The 19,314-nt window shown below is 36.1% G+C and overlaps 1 protein-coding gene across 1 annotated transcript in view; it reads right to left on the reverse strand.

Annotated features, from left to right (window-relative positions):
• Window positions 1-12,060, reverse strand: part of spon1b (spondin 1b) — a 159,459-nt gene extending 147,399 nt beyond the window's left edge. The window contains exons 1-2 of the mRNA XM_038308714.1: window positions 11,582-12,060; window positions 4,912-5,018 (exon numbers count right to left, since the gene is read on the reverse strand). Coding sequence (XP_038164642.1) covers window positions 4,912-5,018; window positions 11,582-11,807 — 333 coding nt within the window. The 5' untranslated portion in view covers window positions 11,808-12,060. The remainder of the gene's footprint in view (window positions 1-4,911; window positions 5,019-11,581) is intronic.
• Between the last annotated feature and the right edge of the window lie 7,254 nt (window positions 12,061-19,314).

Raw genomic sequence — 19,314 nt, forward strand, 5'->3', positions numbered from 1 at the left:
CCATGTGGTTTAATTGTCCACACTTCTGAAGACCAGGCCCTAGGACTAAAAGCCTCTTTTTGTAGCTGTTTGAAGCCTAATATGATATTAACTAGTGTGCACCGATACCAGTATCGGGCTAGGCTCCGATACAGCACTAAAATGGTGGTATCGGTATGGGCGAGTACCAACAAATAAGGCACCGATACCATTTTGAGAGCCAAAAGTTTATTCAACTATTGTCACCCATTCCAGGTAGGCAATAAAAAGTTCTACTGGATTCACTTTGTATTAGTCTTTTTCCTGCTTCATAAAGGTAGGCAGCAGCTTGACAAAAATATGATTTTCCATCCAAGTAGTATGCATTTCTTCATATATACACATACAAATTAATTTCAAACAGATGGTATCGGTATCGGCCAATACTGCACAGCCAGGTATCAGGTATCGGTATCGGGGCCAAAATGGTATTGGCGCACATGCAACGCTGATATTAACTAAAAGTTACTTTTTCTGTCTTTATTTATCTCCTGAGCCTTACACAGGTGTCAAACTGGTTCCAGAAAGGGCCGTGTGGCTGCAGGTTTTCTTTCCAACCAAACAATAGCACACCAGACTCCATTCATCTCATCCAGTCATCATGTTCAGATTGGACTCCCTTGACTAGATGAATGGAGTCTGGTGTGCTATTGCTTGGTTGGAAAGAAAACCTGCAGCCACACGGCCCTTTCTGGAAGCAGTTTGACACCCCATCTCCAATAGCTTTAGAAGAACCAGGCAAAGCTGAGAGCTGATGGATCTGACTCCCACTGAATTTCATTAAAATAAATTTCAGTGCAAAATTGAAGTACGCTTTGATTTTCAGTAGAAACTGTTTTTTTTTTTTTACATTTTTTAAAAAGTGAAGCCATCAAAATGTAAAGATTTTTCTTCAAACTTTCTCTGTTTTTTTCTGATGGATTTTAACAGGGTTTCATACTGTAGAGCGAGTCATTTGCACATGTTTGTCATTTGGATGTTCACATTAGTAACAACAACATCTGAATTTGGACACGTCTGCTTATAGACACGATAAATGAGCTAAATGTTTAACTCTGGTGTTTTTAATAAAATACAAAATCCACAAAGTGACTCCAATTCATTGTCTTTGGGCCGCTTTTCTTCCATAGCAGTAACCAGCCTTCCCATTTGGCTCTGCATGGGTTAATGATGGCTGATCTCAGTGCTTCAGAATCCTGTCCCCTCTCTTCTCAGGCCCGCAGGAAAAGTTTTAAAGGGCTCCATGAAGTGCATCTTTTCTGAAGGAAATAATTGTTTTAATATGCTCTAAAAGGAACGTTGCCTGGTTTAGGATATCAGTAGGAATAAAAAAAGGTGTCTTGCACCTTTTTAAGATGTTTCTTCTTCCCAAATTTGAAATGTATGGTTAATTACCTTCTCTGTAGGAGGTTAGTTTCTTCAGAGAAAAACTTTCCTGCTTGTTAATAACTGATTCTTTGACTCAGGTGTGTGAAAGCAGAGATGTATCTAAAAGGTGCAGGACAACTGTCCCTCAGGACTGAAATTAATAAAACATACACCTGATTCAGATGGTAGTAGGTTAGCAAAGCCGGTTAATTGGCCATCAATTGAAATGAGGTGCTCAGAACTTTGGAAAAACAGTAGAAATGCAGAGAATTGCGGCTTAAGGACCATGGTTGGAAAATGTTAAATTACAGCAATGATCAGCACAGCAATGATTTACTGTTAATAATCTGTGCTGAACAATGTGTTCTGTAATCACTACAATTAGGCGAATTACAAATGTCAGCATTAATAGGTCTTTTAAGGCCTTTATACAGTACATTAAGACGTGATATAGTTAATAGGCTATGCAAAATTTTATGTATATATTTACTCCATATATAGGTTAGATTTTTAATAGCCTTAACAATTCGCAGACATTTTAATTTGTAAAAAAACACCTACAGAATCATTGTTAATAAACTAACCCTTACTTCTAAAAGCTACAACACTTGTTAAATAAATTATGAAAATCTTCTGATAAAAAAAAAAACAATCCTGTGTTACCCTTAATGTCATCAGCAGCTGATGGATGCTTTATGCACTATTTCATCTGGTAAATAGATGCACATAGAAACTGAATGGCTAGAGAGGAACAATGTGGCAGAGCTGTGGTTAAAGAGTCGAGGATTGAGGTTGTCTTAACTGGGCTTCTTGCTTAACTGATCTCTGTATTCACCCTCATGCTAATCTTCCTAATCTTCCTCTCTGTTATATATATATATATATATATATATATATATATATATATATATATATATATATATATATATATATATATATATATATATATATATATATATATATATATATATATATATATATAAAACAAACTGTTTTCTCACCCCTGGTGGGGTGGTATGTGTCATCCTCAAGCTGGGGTCCTCTACCAGAGACCTGGGAGTTTGAGGGTTCTGCGCAGTATCTTAGCTGTTCCTAGGACTGCGCTCTTCTGGACAGAGACCTCTGATGTTTTACCTGGAATCTGCTGTAGCCACTCTCCCAGTTTGGGGGTCACAGCCCCAGTGCTCCAATTACCACTGGCACCACTGCTGCTCTCACTTTCCACATCTTTTCTAGCTCCTCCTTCAGTCCTTGGTATTTCTCAAGCTTCTCGTGTTCTTTCTTCTTGATGTTGCTGTCGCTTGGGATTGCCACATCTATCACTACTGCCTTCTTCTGCTGTTTGTCGATCAACACGATGTCTGGTTGGTTAGCCATCACCTGTTGGTCAGTCTGGATCTTGAAGTCCCATAGGATCTTAGCTCGGTCATTCTCAACTACCTTAGGAGGTGTCTTCCATTTTGACCTTTGGACTTCCAGCCCATACTCATGGCAGATGTTCCTGTACACTATGACAGCTACCTGGTTGTGGCGTTCCATGTATGCACTTCCTGCCTGCATTTTACACCCTGCTGTTATGTGCTGTATTGTTTCAGAGGCATCTTTGCACAGTCTGCACCGGGGGTCCTGCCTGGTGTGGTAGACCCTGGCCTCTATTGATCTATCGATCTTGTACTGAGATATATATATATATATATATATATATATATATATATATATATATATATATATATATATATATATATATATATATATATATATATATATATATATATATATATATATATATATATATATAAATTAGTCGTAAAAAATAAAACCAAAAGCAAACACTTCCTTATCTACTATGAATTTTGCATTACACACAGATCAATAAAATCTTAATTTCTTCAAAAAAAGCACACAAATGTTCAAAAAAGAACAAAAATATTCTTTCTACTTTCGCGATTTTGCCAATATTTCTTAAATTCCCCCCTTTGTTAAAGCTGCTAAGAGGTCAAAGTAGATTTAAATTTACAGGGCTTTGATATAAAAAAAACAGAGATAACATACATAATTTCCTTGTAATACCATGGCAATCCAGACCTAAACTGAATTTCATGACAAAATAAATATTTCAACTTGTAGTGAGTGACTTTACTAAATAAGTAAATGTAACATTTTTATGTCTCTTACCTAACAAAACAAAATAATACTCTTAATAAAAAAACATATACTGAAAAAAGTAAAGATTATCCTATACAAACATTTGAGTAAAGTAATGAAGTCATTGTCTTTAGTTAAAACTCTGAAAACCTCATAGTAAAGGGGGTAGTTGCAGTCGTTTACCTCTGTTAAGGAGTGATCTTATACTCCATAAGGTTTCCAGGAACTGATTAACTTTGGGGTTGGAAATGAAAGCTAACAAAAAAATAAAAAAATGAATAGATAAGATTTAGTTTAACTGCTTCAAGTTTGAGCAAGAACAAAGTAAACAAACATGACTAATATTTGTAACAGTGTGAGAAAATATTGCTGGAAAAAATGTTAAAGTTCAGCAACAATTCATGCTTTCAGTCCCAGAAACCTGCTACTGTTAAGCATGCGTGCATGAAATTAAACAAATCTAGATGCTGCAACATGAAACCTTAGTGTTAGAGGACTGACGTGGGGCAGCAGATTCAGTCCTCCTGTTAAACCAGCTGTTCCTGATGTTGGGTTTAGGGTCAGAATGGGGTCAAAAAATCAAAGAGTTTGAGGCTCACTGATTTTCTTCAGAAATCCGGTTTAATGGTGAATATAAAACACATCTGTGCTGCAAGGGTCAGAGAAAAGACTTTTAAAAAGTAGCATATAGTTGTTGAGGCTGCATGTGTTGTGTTTATAATTGACTCAGCGTATTCAGCTGTTAATCAGAATCAAACAGTTCTCATGTTGTTTGTGGGTTTAAAAGGCTGAAAAGTTTGGAACCGGCTGTTCTGAAGTGCTTTTAACAGGAAAATCATTTATCGCTGTTTGCTGTAAGTCTGGTAGGAATCAGCGTGTGGAAACACAGATGTTTGTTCCTGTTTATATTGAGAGGAAGGTAATTGAGAAAGCCTGCCTCTCTCCTTAGGAGCTCTCTGCTGCTCAGTGGGAGCCGTGTTACTACTGAAACAAACATTTCACATCTCTTCCTTAATGTTTATCACTTCTCTCTGTTTCCACCTGCATTTTTTCACACTCAGTTTTTATCACCTTATTTTTCCACACGAAGAAGAAGAGAATATCTGGTATTTAGTTGGAACTTGGTGCCAGGTTACCTGCACCTTGGAAGGGTAGCACCAAAGACAAGGAGAGATCCCCTTTTCTTTTGTATCTCAGCTCCCTCCCAGTCTCTGTCAGAAACACCTCCTCTACCCTCCACATCAGAGAACAGCAGGGCGCCGCCTCGTCGACAGCGCGGCGCAGCAAAGCTTGCAAATGAGCTCCTTTTTGCCAGTGTTCCCATTGAACACAAAGCTCATCCATATGCAGAGATTCTTCTCCACACCTTCTTAGGCTTACCTGGAATTGGCCGGCGTAGTCGTCGTCTGTGGTGCCCTCTCTGCCCTCCTTCAGTGCGATGAGGGTGAAGCCTCTGAAATAAGCAGGGCTGCTCGCCAGAAGCACCACTATGAAGAGAGGAAAGAGTGTGAGTGAGAACATAGCAGCTGCACAGACAACCAGAGTATTAACCAGGCTTTATACCCAGGGTCACTGCAGATAATTGTGACAGAAGGTTTACCATGACTGTGAGCATGATGTAGAAGAATGACGGCTGTAAACAGCAGCTTAACATCTGGAGTAACAAAGAAGATTACAGCCGAGTCGCACTTCCTTACCTCTCCTTCATCCTTGTTTATTTACTCTTATTTAGTTCATCAAGTATTATTTAAAGCTGTCCTCCAAGAAATGTGATACTCCCTAAAGAACATGAAACACCTTCAGTTCTTAGTAGAGATTTAAACAAATAATCAACTATATTAATTGTCTACTAATGGTTTATTAGATTAAAATGTCCTTACCTCTCCTTCATCCCTGTTTATTGACTCTTATTTTAATTCATCAAGTATTATTTAGAGCAGGCCTGCAAGAAATGTGATACTCCTTAAAGAATATGAAACACTTTCAGTAGGTATGTAAACAAATAATTGACTTACAATAAATTAGTTTATAAGATTGAAATTTCTTACATTAACTTAATTGATAAAGCCCTTTGAAGAAATTTCTATCAGTGTTGTAATTGGAGCTGAAACAATTAATCAGATCAATCGTGTTCAATCAATTATTGAAATAATTGTCAACTAATTCAGTAATCGATTAACAGCTAAATGGAGTAAACTCTAAAACATGCGTTTAACTGTCAGAGCAACCCACTTATAGCAGTTATTTTTAGGGATGCACGATATAATCGGCCCCCTATCGGTATCGGCCTTAAAACTGAATATCGGACATCGGCAACCCCACCGATATTTAACCCTATATTTGATCAGCTTCTGAGTTTCTAAAGTCTAAAAAAGAATAAAAATACTACTTCTTCCTTTTCCTCAAAAACTTCTTTTTTACAGACTTAAAAACTTCTAAAGCTGAGGGAAAAAATATTGATACATTAAAATATCCCAATATCTTCATATGCTGATATATTGCCATTTAAAAACACCATATCAATCTCTTTTACTAATGAAATATTGCTATATGTCATCGTTATGCTACGAAATCCCCCGAAAATTCACAAAATGTTGCCATATTTTTATATGTTGATATATTGACGCGGCATCGATCTATTTTACTAACAAAATCTCACAAGAATTTGCAAAATATCACGAGTTTGTAACAGAACGATGAAATTTCATGAGATTTTGAAAGTAAAATAGATCGATACCGCGTTTTTAAAAATCAATTTGATATCAGCATATGAAAATATATTTGAGTATATTATTTTTCAAAGTGTCAGAAATGGATAACAAAACTGCTATTTTCAATGACTACTTATTTTTGTCCAGCTTTAACATCAGTATCGATATCGGTTATCGGCTACATGAGTTTTAAAATATCGGCATATCGGATATCGGCCAAAATCCCAATATCGTGCATCCCTAGTTATTTTAATATAATTGTATAAAACATATCTAAACATTTTGCATTTAAAATAAAAAAAAATGTATTTTGTTAATATGCTCTATGCTCAGAACTGGATAGAGCAAAAATATTTGTTTTGCTCTATGCATGTGAAAGTTTTAGTTTCACCTTTTTTTTTTTTCAGTCTTCTTTTAGGAATATTTTGCTAACTGATTAGTAATCGATTCAACAAAAAAATAATTGACAGATTAATCGATTTGCAAAATAATTGTTAGTTGCAATCCAAGTTGTAATACCATTTAAGTCCACTAGAAAGCCCAGCTGTTCATTCTTAAATAAATAACGGCCATTTGTCCATCCTAAACTTTGGAGCTTCTCTGCTCAGAAGGCGACATTGTGATGGTAGAGAAATGGAGGGCGTTACACTAAACGCTTCTAACATGAAAGAAAAAGAGATGCTGTCAGTAAGCTTGGAAGGCTTCTCTATGTATTAACGCTCTTCATGGAGCCAAGTTTTACATTCCTCTGAGAGCAACCAGAACGTCCCGTTTCAATGGGCTGCTAACAGAACAACGTCTCTCCCACAAAATGCTGATTACATTAAAAAGAAAGCTATTTTTTCACTCAGTATTTAACACAGGTGGAACAATATACAGGTGCAAATAATGATGCACAGCTTATTTTTTTTATTCAGTATATTGTATAAATAAAAATGTTCTGCCTTTGTTATGGAGAGATCATTTTAATAGACGATAAAGTTCAGGTTTTGATAAAATGGGCTCTTATGAATTAATGGGAAGTGGCTCAATAAGATCAACTTCAGATAAATTAATGAATCAATAAGTTGCAAACCTACTTCTTAGCATTTTCTTCTACATAGAGATACAAAACTCATTATAGTCATAAGTCATTTAAACAGTTACCATTTTTCAAGCATAAAGTACATCATATATGAAGCAGATTTCCTTTTATTCAAAGTATAAAAGATCCAATACCAATTACAAAAACATTGTTTATGCTATATATAGTTACTCTAGTGTAGCAGACTTTAACTGTTTAATGGACTGCTAGAATGACTTCAAGGATATTTTAGAATTATCATGTTGAAACGAACGTGTATGCCGATACGGTTAATATAAACTCTCAAAATATACCGAAATCAGATATTTTATATGCATCTATTTTATCAAGGCCACATTTCGATATTTAAAATTATTATTTGAATCATTCTACAGTGATATTCTAATCTTAAATTTCCTCTTTGTTATAAGCTGTGAGTGCTAAATTAAAATGAACTGAAATAAAAAGCTATAAAATCTTCACTCTGTCTGAGTGTAATTATTTGAAGAAAAAAAAGGTTAATATAGCTGCAGAAAAAAATTTAACCACAGATCTAATCCTGTTCATTGAATGTGGCTTTATGTTACAGTATAATATTTCTTAAATGTTAATTTTTTTCTTAACTTACAATTAAGTATACATGTTCCTCTTAAATAAAGGAATAAAATTAATGTAAATGCTTATAAAAAAGAAAATACATGTCAATGTATGAAATTTACTGGTCTTAAGTACATTTTATGGAATAAGACTGTACGTTAAAATATTAATACCTAATTATTGGGGCAAAAATGTTAAATGTTATTAATTAGATTTTCTATTTAATAGTTTGACTTAAATAGTTGGAGGCAATGGATTTTCTTAAATCTATATGTGACGTGTTTGTGTTAAGGGTGAAGGATAATGAAACAAATGAGCATCAATAATAAAGAAAATGAAAGTATTTGAGAGCCTTAAATAGAAGCATAAGTTTTGAGTAGGTGTGATAAACTCATTTAATCAAACTGAAATCTGAATGGAGAAGCAACTGAAATATGAAATGAAATTTCTAAAAACTTGCTTTTAATTTGATCAAATTAAAAATGTTGAGGTAACAAATTACCGGAAAATTAGTTTAGTTAATTCGTGTTTATTGTGTAAATGTTTTGCTAATCATAGGAAAATATCCTAAATCTATTGAAGTACAGCCCCTCTAGCCTTGATCCTTTACATAAATCTTTTTACCCCTTCCACTTCTCTACATTTTGTCACAGAGCACAACAATTAGATTAGATTTTATCATGATTTATATTGTTTTAAAGGAAAAACTATCAAAGGGAAATCTAAAAAAAAAGTTGCATGCATTTGTATTCAGCTGCCTTTGCTCTGATGCCACTTCATAAATCCTGCCATCTGAACTCACCTAATTAGTCATTAAAGTCCATCTGTGTGTGTCAGTCTCAGTATAAATACAGCTGTTCTTTGAGGGCCTCTGTGATTTGTTAGACAACGAACAAACTGCACCACTAAGACCAGGGGTACACACCAAAGCTTTTATCATCTCACTGAGCACTTTTACATCCATTACCAAGAATGCAAAGAGGATAACACAGCTAGAAAAAGTCAAGACATGGCCATCGACCCAAACTGACAGCCAGACGAGAAGAGCATTAATCAGGGAATCAGACAAGATGCCTGTTGTCACCCTGGAGGGGTTGCATTTGTTAGAGTGTGTGTTCATAGGACATGTGTCCACAAACACGGTCTTTATAGAAAAGTGGTAAAGATAGATAGATATATTTAAAGCATTTATTCGGTATAAAAGCTGCTTTCACTGAAAACATGGTGGTGGCAGTATCACATTGTGATGATGCATGTCTTCTGCTGAAGCAGCATAGCTGGTCAGAGTTGATGGGAAAAGCTTAAAGGCACACAGACAAATTATAAAAAAATTTTTTTATTATTATTTATTCTCCATTAACTGGCTGCTTACACTGTAATCTTTGATATTTTTATCTTTTAAATTTTGTTTTTGCACGATTTGTCAGTAAATATAAGCTTTCTGAGCATATTTCCCATAACATCATTTGACTGAGTTACATCACTGCACATGCTTACAACTGGTCAACAAGACGAAGAAAGACGGAGACTTTCTGGTCAAGATTCTCAGTCATCCAGGTCATATTCGTTCCAAAAAAGTACACAAAAAAAAACAATCAACTCAACTTGGTTTCCAAGTTTGAAGACATTTCGCTTACCATCTAGGAAGCTTTTTCAGTTCAAAATGTCAGAATTAGCATTGAATTCGAAGCTATATATAGTAGCCCAAAAATTTGTTTTGGCCTAGAAATCATGCAAATTAAACCAGAAGAACAGTTCCAGGGAGTCATTTTGGTTTAATTGTTAGCCTGCGATATATGATACCAGTCTATGCCTCTGGAAGGGGGATCGTTAGGGCCCAAAGAACAAAGAAATGAAACGACTCACCATTCCTAAAAGTGTACCTGTTCTTCTGGTTCAATTTGCATGCTTTCTAAGCAAAAACAAGTTTTTGGGCTACTATATAAAGCTTCAAACTCAATGCTAATTCTGACATTTTGAATTGAAAAGCTTCCTGGATGGGAAGCGAACCGTCTTCAAACTTGGAAACCAAGTCCAATGGATTATTTTTTAACTTGTTTTGGAAAGAGACTGTGACTTCCAGCGTAGTTTAAAAAAAACTAAATAGATACATGAGTACATGTCGTCACTAACAGTGCTCCTGGTGTCTGCCTTTCAGCCCTTTCCTCCAGGCTTTCACTTTTCATTACAGCACAGTCAGAACTTATTTAATTGCTGCTGTAATTGCCACCATCTGGCTTTGTCGTACTTCAGCAGTACTGCAGGTAGATGGCGCCACATCTGTTTATGTAAGCTCACTTTGCCCAGTGTTGGGATTCTATTTAGGCTCAAATAGGACTATCAAAACACTAGTAGCACAGACATTTGAGGTATATAGCTTTATTTTATCATAATCAATTGAATTTTGGTGTTTTTGGTATAGATAGATAATGTGACTAAGTGCTTTTAAGCAAAATATAGCACAGTCGTGGAAAATCTTGGAAAAGACTAATTCACATTTTAGCTAGGCAACCTTACAACATATAGTTTCTATTAAATAGTTTAACCTCAATATATTAGTTTATTAAACACTCGAAAATGCTTTTGACAGATGCTCTCCTTACAACTGAATAAGCTTAAGGATTTTTTTAAGAGAAAGATGGTTAATTATCCGTTTCAAATATGGAATACTGGATGAGGGCTACAGAAAAAAGGAGCAAAAGTTTGACAAAGTTATTGACCAAAGAAAGATAAATACAAACACAACTCAAACGTCAGATTCTGGTTAAATAAGTGAACTTGTCATTGTCTTTGCATTTTTTAATATATATATATATATATATATATATATATATATATATATATATATATATATATATATATATATATATATATACAATTCTAATAAAGTAAACTGAGTTTGGCTTCGTAATGTTTGAAATAATGGAAAGGTTTATGGAAGAAACTTGTAATAAAAAATGATACTGTACGAATTCACTGTAGGGATATTGCGCAGGATACAGTGAAGGATGGCAAATTCAGATGACTCTTTAAGTGCTAAATGTTCATTCCTCTCCTTCATAATTTTTTTTTGCTTTGCATAAACATAATCTCAGTTTAAATCACTTGAAAGGCATATATGAGATTTAAGCTCCAAAATTGGGTTAAAGAAACAAAAGAAAACTGAATATAGACTATTAATTTCTATCTTTTGTGTCTTTCTTTTTGGCTGCACGGTTGAAATAGTAAAGTTTCAGTTGAAAACCTTTTCAGACTTTCTTCTGACCTCATCTGTAATCACTCTGAGAAAGTTGCCCTGTTTCATTATGGCCAAACACATCTGGCCGGATGGGAACTTTGTTTTGTCAACTTAATTGGATCCAGATCTGTCTGTCTCAGAGCCTGTATCTGCCTGCTGTTATATGAGAGCGCCCACTTTCTGACAGGAAGAGAGGAGGAAGTGAATATAGGCCACAGATTATAACACTTAATAGCCTTATCAAACCAGTATACTCCCAGCAGGAGACTGAGGAAGACTTTCTTTGGAAATTGGCTCCCCTGAGGCTGCTGTTTACACTTATGGAATGTTGTGAAAGATAACAAGACTGAAAATTGGTGTGTAAATAAAAATATATGTTGAAGAAGTACTTTTGTTTTCAGTTGGGTAAATATTAACAGAAGAGGAAAAGTGGATATGTACCTCTGTATGTGCTGCCCGGCAGGTAGGTCTCCGGGTCTCCCTCTACCCTAAGCCTGAACTCATGGTGCCCTTCTCTCCGGGTCCCCTGCGTTTGCGCCCGAAGGATCCGCCCGCAGTACCCGTCCGACCTGCCTCCGGCGGGCTCCTCCACGAAAGCCACGGCATTGCACACAAAATTCGAGACAAAATAGCTCTGCAAGAGCAGCAGATGCAGATATATTCCCATTTCTGGACTGCAGCTCTGATAGGATTGCGCTGTCGCTGTTCAGTCAAATACTGAGCGAAGAGCAGAAAAAGACCAAGACTCGATTCCTCCTGAAGGAACTCCCACAAAACTACAGTCGGGGACAAAGATGCGCAGAAGGAGACCGAGAGGAGTCCATCCTGGAGTGGAGACGCGCGACTGGAGCGCAGCTTATAATAAGAGAGGAGCAGCTGGATCCGGCAGGCTGAGGTGCTGAAGCGGTGGAGGAAAGATAGGAGGGCTCTGCGTAAAAAAGAAAAAAAAAAGTGCCGATACGGGTGATTATCTCTCTGACCCGAAACCAGGAAAAGTTCAAACTGAATCCCATAAATTTTCTCCCCCTTCTTTCCTGACAGAAAGAGTTGGCAGATGCCCTGAAACTGCACACATCCACAACCTTAACTAGGGGAATTAGCAGCACATTTATGTTCATTTATGACCCAGAAGCAATGATGACATCACAAGAATTGTTATATTATTGTTAGAGCAGATTTCTCCAAGTCAGTGGAACTTTCTACCCCCTATGTGAGCAAATTGCAAAAAAAAAAAGGGGGAAAAAAAGGTGTTATAAACATCAGTATCATAATTTTCTTTCACCATGTTTTGTGTTAAGATATTTTCTGCATGCCAATAAAGCAAACTAGACTGATAATAATAATTATGACTAATATTGTTTTTTTTCTACTTTTCTTTAGGGGAACACATTTTGAACAATTAGATTTAATTGTACAAGGATGAAAGAACGAATATTTTGCAGTTTTTTAATGAGAATAGGCTAACTTTTAAACCTTCCAAAAAAATTTAAATAATACTAAATTATTTATATTTTTTATAACGTTTATGTTGCTAACCTTACATTGATTTTTTGTGAAGTAAATTGCATTGTTCTTAATGAGCAAAAGCAAATAGTTGGAGCTTCAGATATCTAATTTAATTCATTAAGTTTCCTTATGATTCATATATCCAGATATATTAACAGATGCTTTCATGTGTGAAATTCTACTTCTTATTTCAGACGTACTCACTCAACCAAATTAGTTTAATCCTTACTAATTTCAGTATGGTTAAATTAAATATGCATTCAGTAGACACTTTCCTTTGGCAGTCTTTTTTAAGTTACAATCCTTTCTGCATAATGTGATGCTGATGTATACTTTGTGGATGGTATTGATTTCTGCAGGTATTTAACTTCCCCTTTTTCATCTCAAATCTGATGCTGCTTTATTCCAACCTCTTATTTTGGTTTCTTCACACACACAGAAGAACAGAGAAAGTTTCTTATAAAGTTAATTAAAATAGATCATTTTATCTCCATTTAACAAGCTTAGATTATTATAGCTTAGTATCAAAAAGCTCTACAAAACTCTATAATTAACTCAATAAAGAACTGTATCTCGTCCCACCAGTGATAAGTTTCAGCCTTTGACTGATATACATTTCTTTTTATACAATATATGTCACTATCTAGTCGTGGCACTTCATATGTTTCTTCATAGGTAACTCACAATTAACACTAATTCATTTTCTTATGTTTCTATCACTATGCAATACCCTGCATAATTCTTGTTATATGAAGAGCAAGTAAGAAGAAGCAACACACAACCACATTTCCTCCTCTCTTTATTTTGGAAGATAAAAAGAGCTATTTCAAAATAAAATATTGCAAAATTAATTAATAGCCATTTGAAGCCAACTGTGATTAATGTTTGTCTGTGATTAAGATTTCTTTTTTCTATCCAGTGCATGTAAAGACACCCTGCACTCCTTCATTTTATCTCCTTCCTGTGTTGCTTAACTCTCCTGCATGCCTCCTATTCTTATGTTACAAGTCGCCACATTCTTCCTACATCCCAATGTTATTTGAAGATCATGTCCTTACTAAGGCATTGATTGCTTCCTGATTTTCAGGCAACCATCCCGTTTAAGAGTGATGTGAGGAAAATGTCAAAATGCTCACAGTGCATTTATTTTAAAATTGGAATAAGCCAAGAGACCCTAAGATTTTGTTATACTTGCATTTTTCGCTTCATTTAAATACAGCAGTGAGAAGAGTTCAAATGTATCCAAGCTGGTCTCTCCCTTTAGACAAATCCCATGACTTTCAAAAGTGATTCGGGCCAAGACCCTTCGTCTCACGCTGCTCCCTGGGCACCCCACGGTGGCAGCCCACTGCTCCCCAAGGGCATGGGTTAAATGCAGAGGTAAATTTCTTATATGTTAGATCAATACCTTTCAATTACGATGATCACATGTGAAAGTTGTGATCGCATGTGTACGACATTAAGGTTTGGTTTCCATGTGAGTATCATTAGATAGTGCTCTGCGTACGGTAGTATCCTTTTTACATTTGTTAAAAAGTTAAAGTGAAAACATACGTGAGTCACATGTATATGTGTGGATTTGGAACTTTGTGTTAAAAGCATGTATGAGTCATGTTGTTTTTTACATTTCATTGCCATTTAATGCACAGGATTCAAATTTGAGTCATGTATCACAATTGAAAAACACGGCAATCATATGCAAAAACATGTAGATTACATGTGCTCTTAATGTGCTCAAATCTACATATATAAATATACTTTAACATATAATACATACATGTGACTGAAAAGTGTGCCACATGCAAATGAATTTCACATGTGCAAAACACATAAAATTTACTGAATTTCTCCGTAAGGGCAACTAGCTATGAGTCCTCAGAGTAATGAATACTTTTCCATTTAAATAAACTTGCAGCTTATTGACTTCTGTATGTATCAAGTATTGGACTTTGTCTATAATTACAGTAAAAGCGTCCCCGAAAGGAAAGCTGCTTTTGGATTTGGAACAACTAACTAAACATCAGCCTGAATCCCTCAGGGTGATGGATTCCATCTGGAGTGTCTCTGCTTTGCCCGCTGAATGACCGACGACCGACATCCAGAGTACACTCTGGACCATGAGCTGGACTCAGGAAGAACCCGCTGACCTTTTACTTTAAAAACATAAAAGTGTTTCAATGCCTGCCAGAAACTTTCCCATACCCAACTTAAAACTTTTTAGAATGAAAATAAGAAGGACTTTATTCTACTTTGATTGTCTGGAAGATGAAGTGAAAGAATCAGGAGAAGTTTCTTCACTGTCACTGATGTATTTTAAAAAAAGAAAAGCATTCACCTTAGAACATTATCTTTTTAAATTCTGATATGCTTTATTCCAGTAGAAATGTACTGAGTCTTTATGCAGGAATGTCCTGCAGGCCCTCTTATGACAAAATAAATTTGTCTTTACTCAACCTGCCTGCTCAAATGAGCCTTTCATGAGGGTGATAAAGTTCTGATGCAGACAGCATGGGTCAAAAGGGTGTATTAAATATGTAAATTGCACAATTTTCTGACTGTGGAAGTAATTTTCTCTAATGGACTATAAAGGCTCCTAAAAAACTCTGTATTACACTCAGGTGTGTAATAGAATTTCTAATCACTTTATATAGACGTTTACTCTTTTCTTGAAGCATGTGCTTCACTTTGGTTTCTTTGCCTACAGTAATAAAGATGATGCTTGTTGACGGAAAAATAAGGTCCGGTATTTTTCATTCAAGGCAGCAATTTGTCAAATACCTTCACAGGGAGGACAGAAATACTGTTTCCATTATCTCTGCCTGTTCTAAATCACACAGGTTTTCCTTAACTACTTACTGTAAGAAGACTGCAGGCAGCTTCATAGGTTTTTCCTGTACATATTTAAAAACAAATTACATACAGTGGGAGGAGAACAGTAAAATGTTGAAAGAACCTTGAGAGGAAGGAGTCTGAACTATGATGGAAAAAACAAATATCTTCCATTCTAGTATCTTCTGTACTGTTGAGAATAACCCCTCTCAGCCAAACAATGTGTTGCCTTGCATGTTATCATTCTGGCCTGTCTCCCTGCTATTTGACCCCTATGACCCTTGTCAGCAATCAAGCTTATGTGCTCCACCAGTTTACTGCTACTCAGTCAGCATCATACCACTCACCTGTCCTGTGTTCATATTCAGCCCTCTGGTTGGCAGTCAGTGCCAGATTATTAAAAGCCACTGGTGAGTTTAATCCTGCATTCCAGTTACCTGCCTCTCTGCCTGATTCTAACCTAATTCCCCGAACCTGCCTGGACCCTATCAGACCTGACATAGTGTGGTTTTTTTTATCCCTGACCTGTTTGCTCTGCCCTGACCTCGCTCTCGGATGTTCCCCTGGATTGTCTCTGGATCACTGATCACCTAGCTTTGATTTTCGACCTGCTGTCGATCCTGAAATCTGGTTTTTCCCCTTGATCATTCTGCCTGTCTCTGCTCCCATGGATCAGACCCTGTGCATTTCCCTGGACCAATTAATAATTGTCAAAGAAAGATTCCTTCAAACATACCTGGACGGATTCAGGAATTCACCAGGTAGGTTCGATAGTGACATCACATGCCAACCAGCTTCTTCAGAAACTCTCATAGTTTGCCCTCAAACCCCAAAAAGATTTTCCTGGTCTGTGATCGGTGTCTCTGCTCTCTTGGCTTGAAAAAAAAAAAATCCTGTTTTTGGCTGTAATTCTTGGTCCTGCTTGTTACATTGCAGGTGTGAGCACTCCTATGAAAATATTGTGAAGAGATTTGATAGGAAAGAGATATATTTTTGATACAGTTAAACTCACCCAGAGCCATGGCTCTGTTGAACTGTCAATTCCTCCTGCTCTGAGCAATTTTTATTTTTTTATTTTTATTTATCCATTATTTAACCAGGTACTACCCATTGATATTAAAAATCTCTTTTGCAAGGGAGATAGGCATCAAAATTACATCACATCATTACATACGTACAAAGACACACACATAAAAGCCAAATATGCCCTTACAATAAAATTTCAATTAAAACATTGACATGTGAGGAAGTTCAACTCGAAACATCTCATTCTCAGCTTAAAAGTATTTAAAGGAACCAATTTACTAAGTTTCAAGTTATTTTGCAGCAAGTTCCATGTAAAGGGAGCAGAGTAAGCAAAGGCCTTTTTACCCAGCTCAGTACTGACACGTGGGACAGAAAACAAGCAATAATTATTTTATAGGAATACTTTATAAATAAGATTGATTCTATTAAAAATATGATCACTGGCACAGCTGTTACTATGATTAATTTATTTTTGGAAGGTCAGGCAGCATCTGAGGTAGCCATAGAATCTGAGCCAGGTTAAGACTGATTTGATCCAGTTGAACTTTCAGAGTTAGCAAATTGTCTTCATGTAAAGCCTTCAACTTTTATGTTATATCCAATTCCAACCAGGTTATTTAAGGAAGTATTCCCTCTGATATCCACCTTCATTTTAGATGTGATTAATCTATCCCTGTGACAGGTAGATGTACCAAAGGCTTTTAAGGTTGCTGTAATCAAACCTTTACTTAAGAAACAGTCTCTTGATCCAGATGACATGGTACATTTTATGGACCTACAGTAGCAGCCATTCAAAATGGCCCTTGGCAGTCAAATGGCAGCCCACTTGCCCGCAACTCCCAGCAATATCCCCTCTACCTTCCAGCCACTGGAAAAAAAAAACCATCTCGTGGGCATGCATATTTCTTTACTTTGACTCCACCCTTCCACTGAATTACATGGTCTGACCAGAAGAAGGTGCTTATCTTTAGATCCTAATGTCCACGAATGATGACAGAAAGAATATTTAAGTTCAAAGATTGATGCTTCAAAAGGAATTTTAGGGGACCCGCCAAGGGCCCATCAAGGGAAGTGGGGACCACTTTACTGTATATCCAATCTCTCTTCCTTATCTAAAACTCTTGTGAAAGTAGTTGCCAAACAAGTTTGTGACCATGTTTGTTCATAGAATAGATTAAAGCCAGAAGACTGGAGAGGTCTGGCTGTTGCTCCACTGAGAAGTCTGTAATGTATTTTGGAGCTTTATATATTAAAATGTTTTTGTTGTTATATTTTTTAAGACAATTCTCTTAGAACCAGTGGAAGGACTTTTGAACTAGACTGATGTTCTCCACTTTCTTAATTCTAGTCAGTGGCGACTGGCCAATAGAGGGCGCTAGGGCACTGCCCCACCAGCCCAATGACCTTGATTGGGACATAAAAATCTTAGAATTTATATTTATAAAAAAATATTTAGAAAAATATTGATTTATATTTTTTAGATGTGCACAATACATATTTAATCTTTAATGACAAGTAAAGCGTCATTTCAATTTTCGTCAGATTGGTTATATTTTCCCCCGGGGGTGCAATAATATTTACCCATTGTCAATGTTTGGTTGAGGTTTGAGGATCCAAATGCAGAGGCAGGAAGGTAGAGGTGAGTTCTTGCAGTTTTAATGAATGATGACAGTTAACAGAGGGAGGAATCCAAAATCCAACTTAAAATGTAACACTAACCAGAACCATGGAGATATCAGGGGGAAAACAAGCACTAGGAGTCAGGGAAAGATGAGGAGAGACAAGAACACAGAGGAACTGCACAGAGAGAGTATTTATGGGTGACTGAACAAAGGCAGGACTAACGAGCTGATTGAGAGCAGGTGAGAACAGAGGATTCTAAAAAAGAGATAGGGAAAAGGAAACCAACACAAGAGGGCAACAGATGGCAACAAAGAAAAGCCTAAGAAATCAAATACATTTAAAAACACAACAAAAATAGGAATTAAACTAATAAAACTAGAAAACAAAGAAAAACATGAATCAACATGAAACTGAAAACTCAAAGAAAACGTAATAGAACTAAGACTGTAACACCCATTGACTCATGGTAAAAATTGTATATTTGCAGTAGCTTCTCAGCAATACAGAAGTATAGGAGAACTCTGGGTCCACCAATGGTACACACTGAGGTGACACGAACCATCATCGCAGTTGTTGTGCGGGTGATTAACAGGCTGAGATGCGGGAGGGAAGCAAACATCAAAATTAATCAGCGGCCAAAAGACAGATGGAGACGGTACACTCGGTCTTTTTCCAGGACCTGGTTTAGCTACTGTACAAGGCTTGGCTAACCGCATGGAGAAAGGTTCATTCTTTATTCTACTGCCTTGACTGCGTGCCTCCTTTTTCAAACATCAGGATCTGATCTAGCATGGATAAATACAGCTAGGACTGATTTAAAGCACGTTTTAGAAAAGGCAAAGAAGCTTGAACAAGCTGGGATTCACATGGAAAATAATATAATATAGTCTATATTTTCTAGATTTCTGTTAATTTGCGTAGTTGCTCTTAAATAAAACCCTTCTCAGAAAATATTTTTTATGTATTTAAAAAATATAAAGCTGACTAATAGCTTTTCCATTGTTAAACTGGTACATTATTTTTTTAGGTTTGTGACAAAATATTGGACCAAGCAAAACACAGATTTGCCATCACAAAGCCACAGAGGGGCAAGATTTATGTACAAAATGTAAACCTATATATAAAATTATGTTTTGTTTTTATAAAGTGTTTTTATATATTTCTTTAATGGGCATTCATATAAAGATACT

The sequence above is a fragment of the Cyprinodon tularosa genome, unplaced genomic scaffold (genome assembly GCF_016077235.1).
Source record: "Cyprinodon tularosa strain WSP-4 unplaced genomic scaffold, ASM1607723v1 ctg644, whole genome shotgun sequence".
Classification (NCBI taxonomy): Eukaryota; Metazoa; Chordata; class Actinopteri; order Cyprinodontiformes; family Cyprinodontidae; genus Cyprinodon; species Cyprinodon tularosa.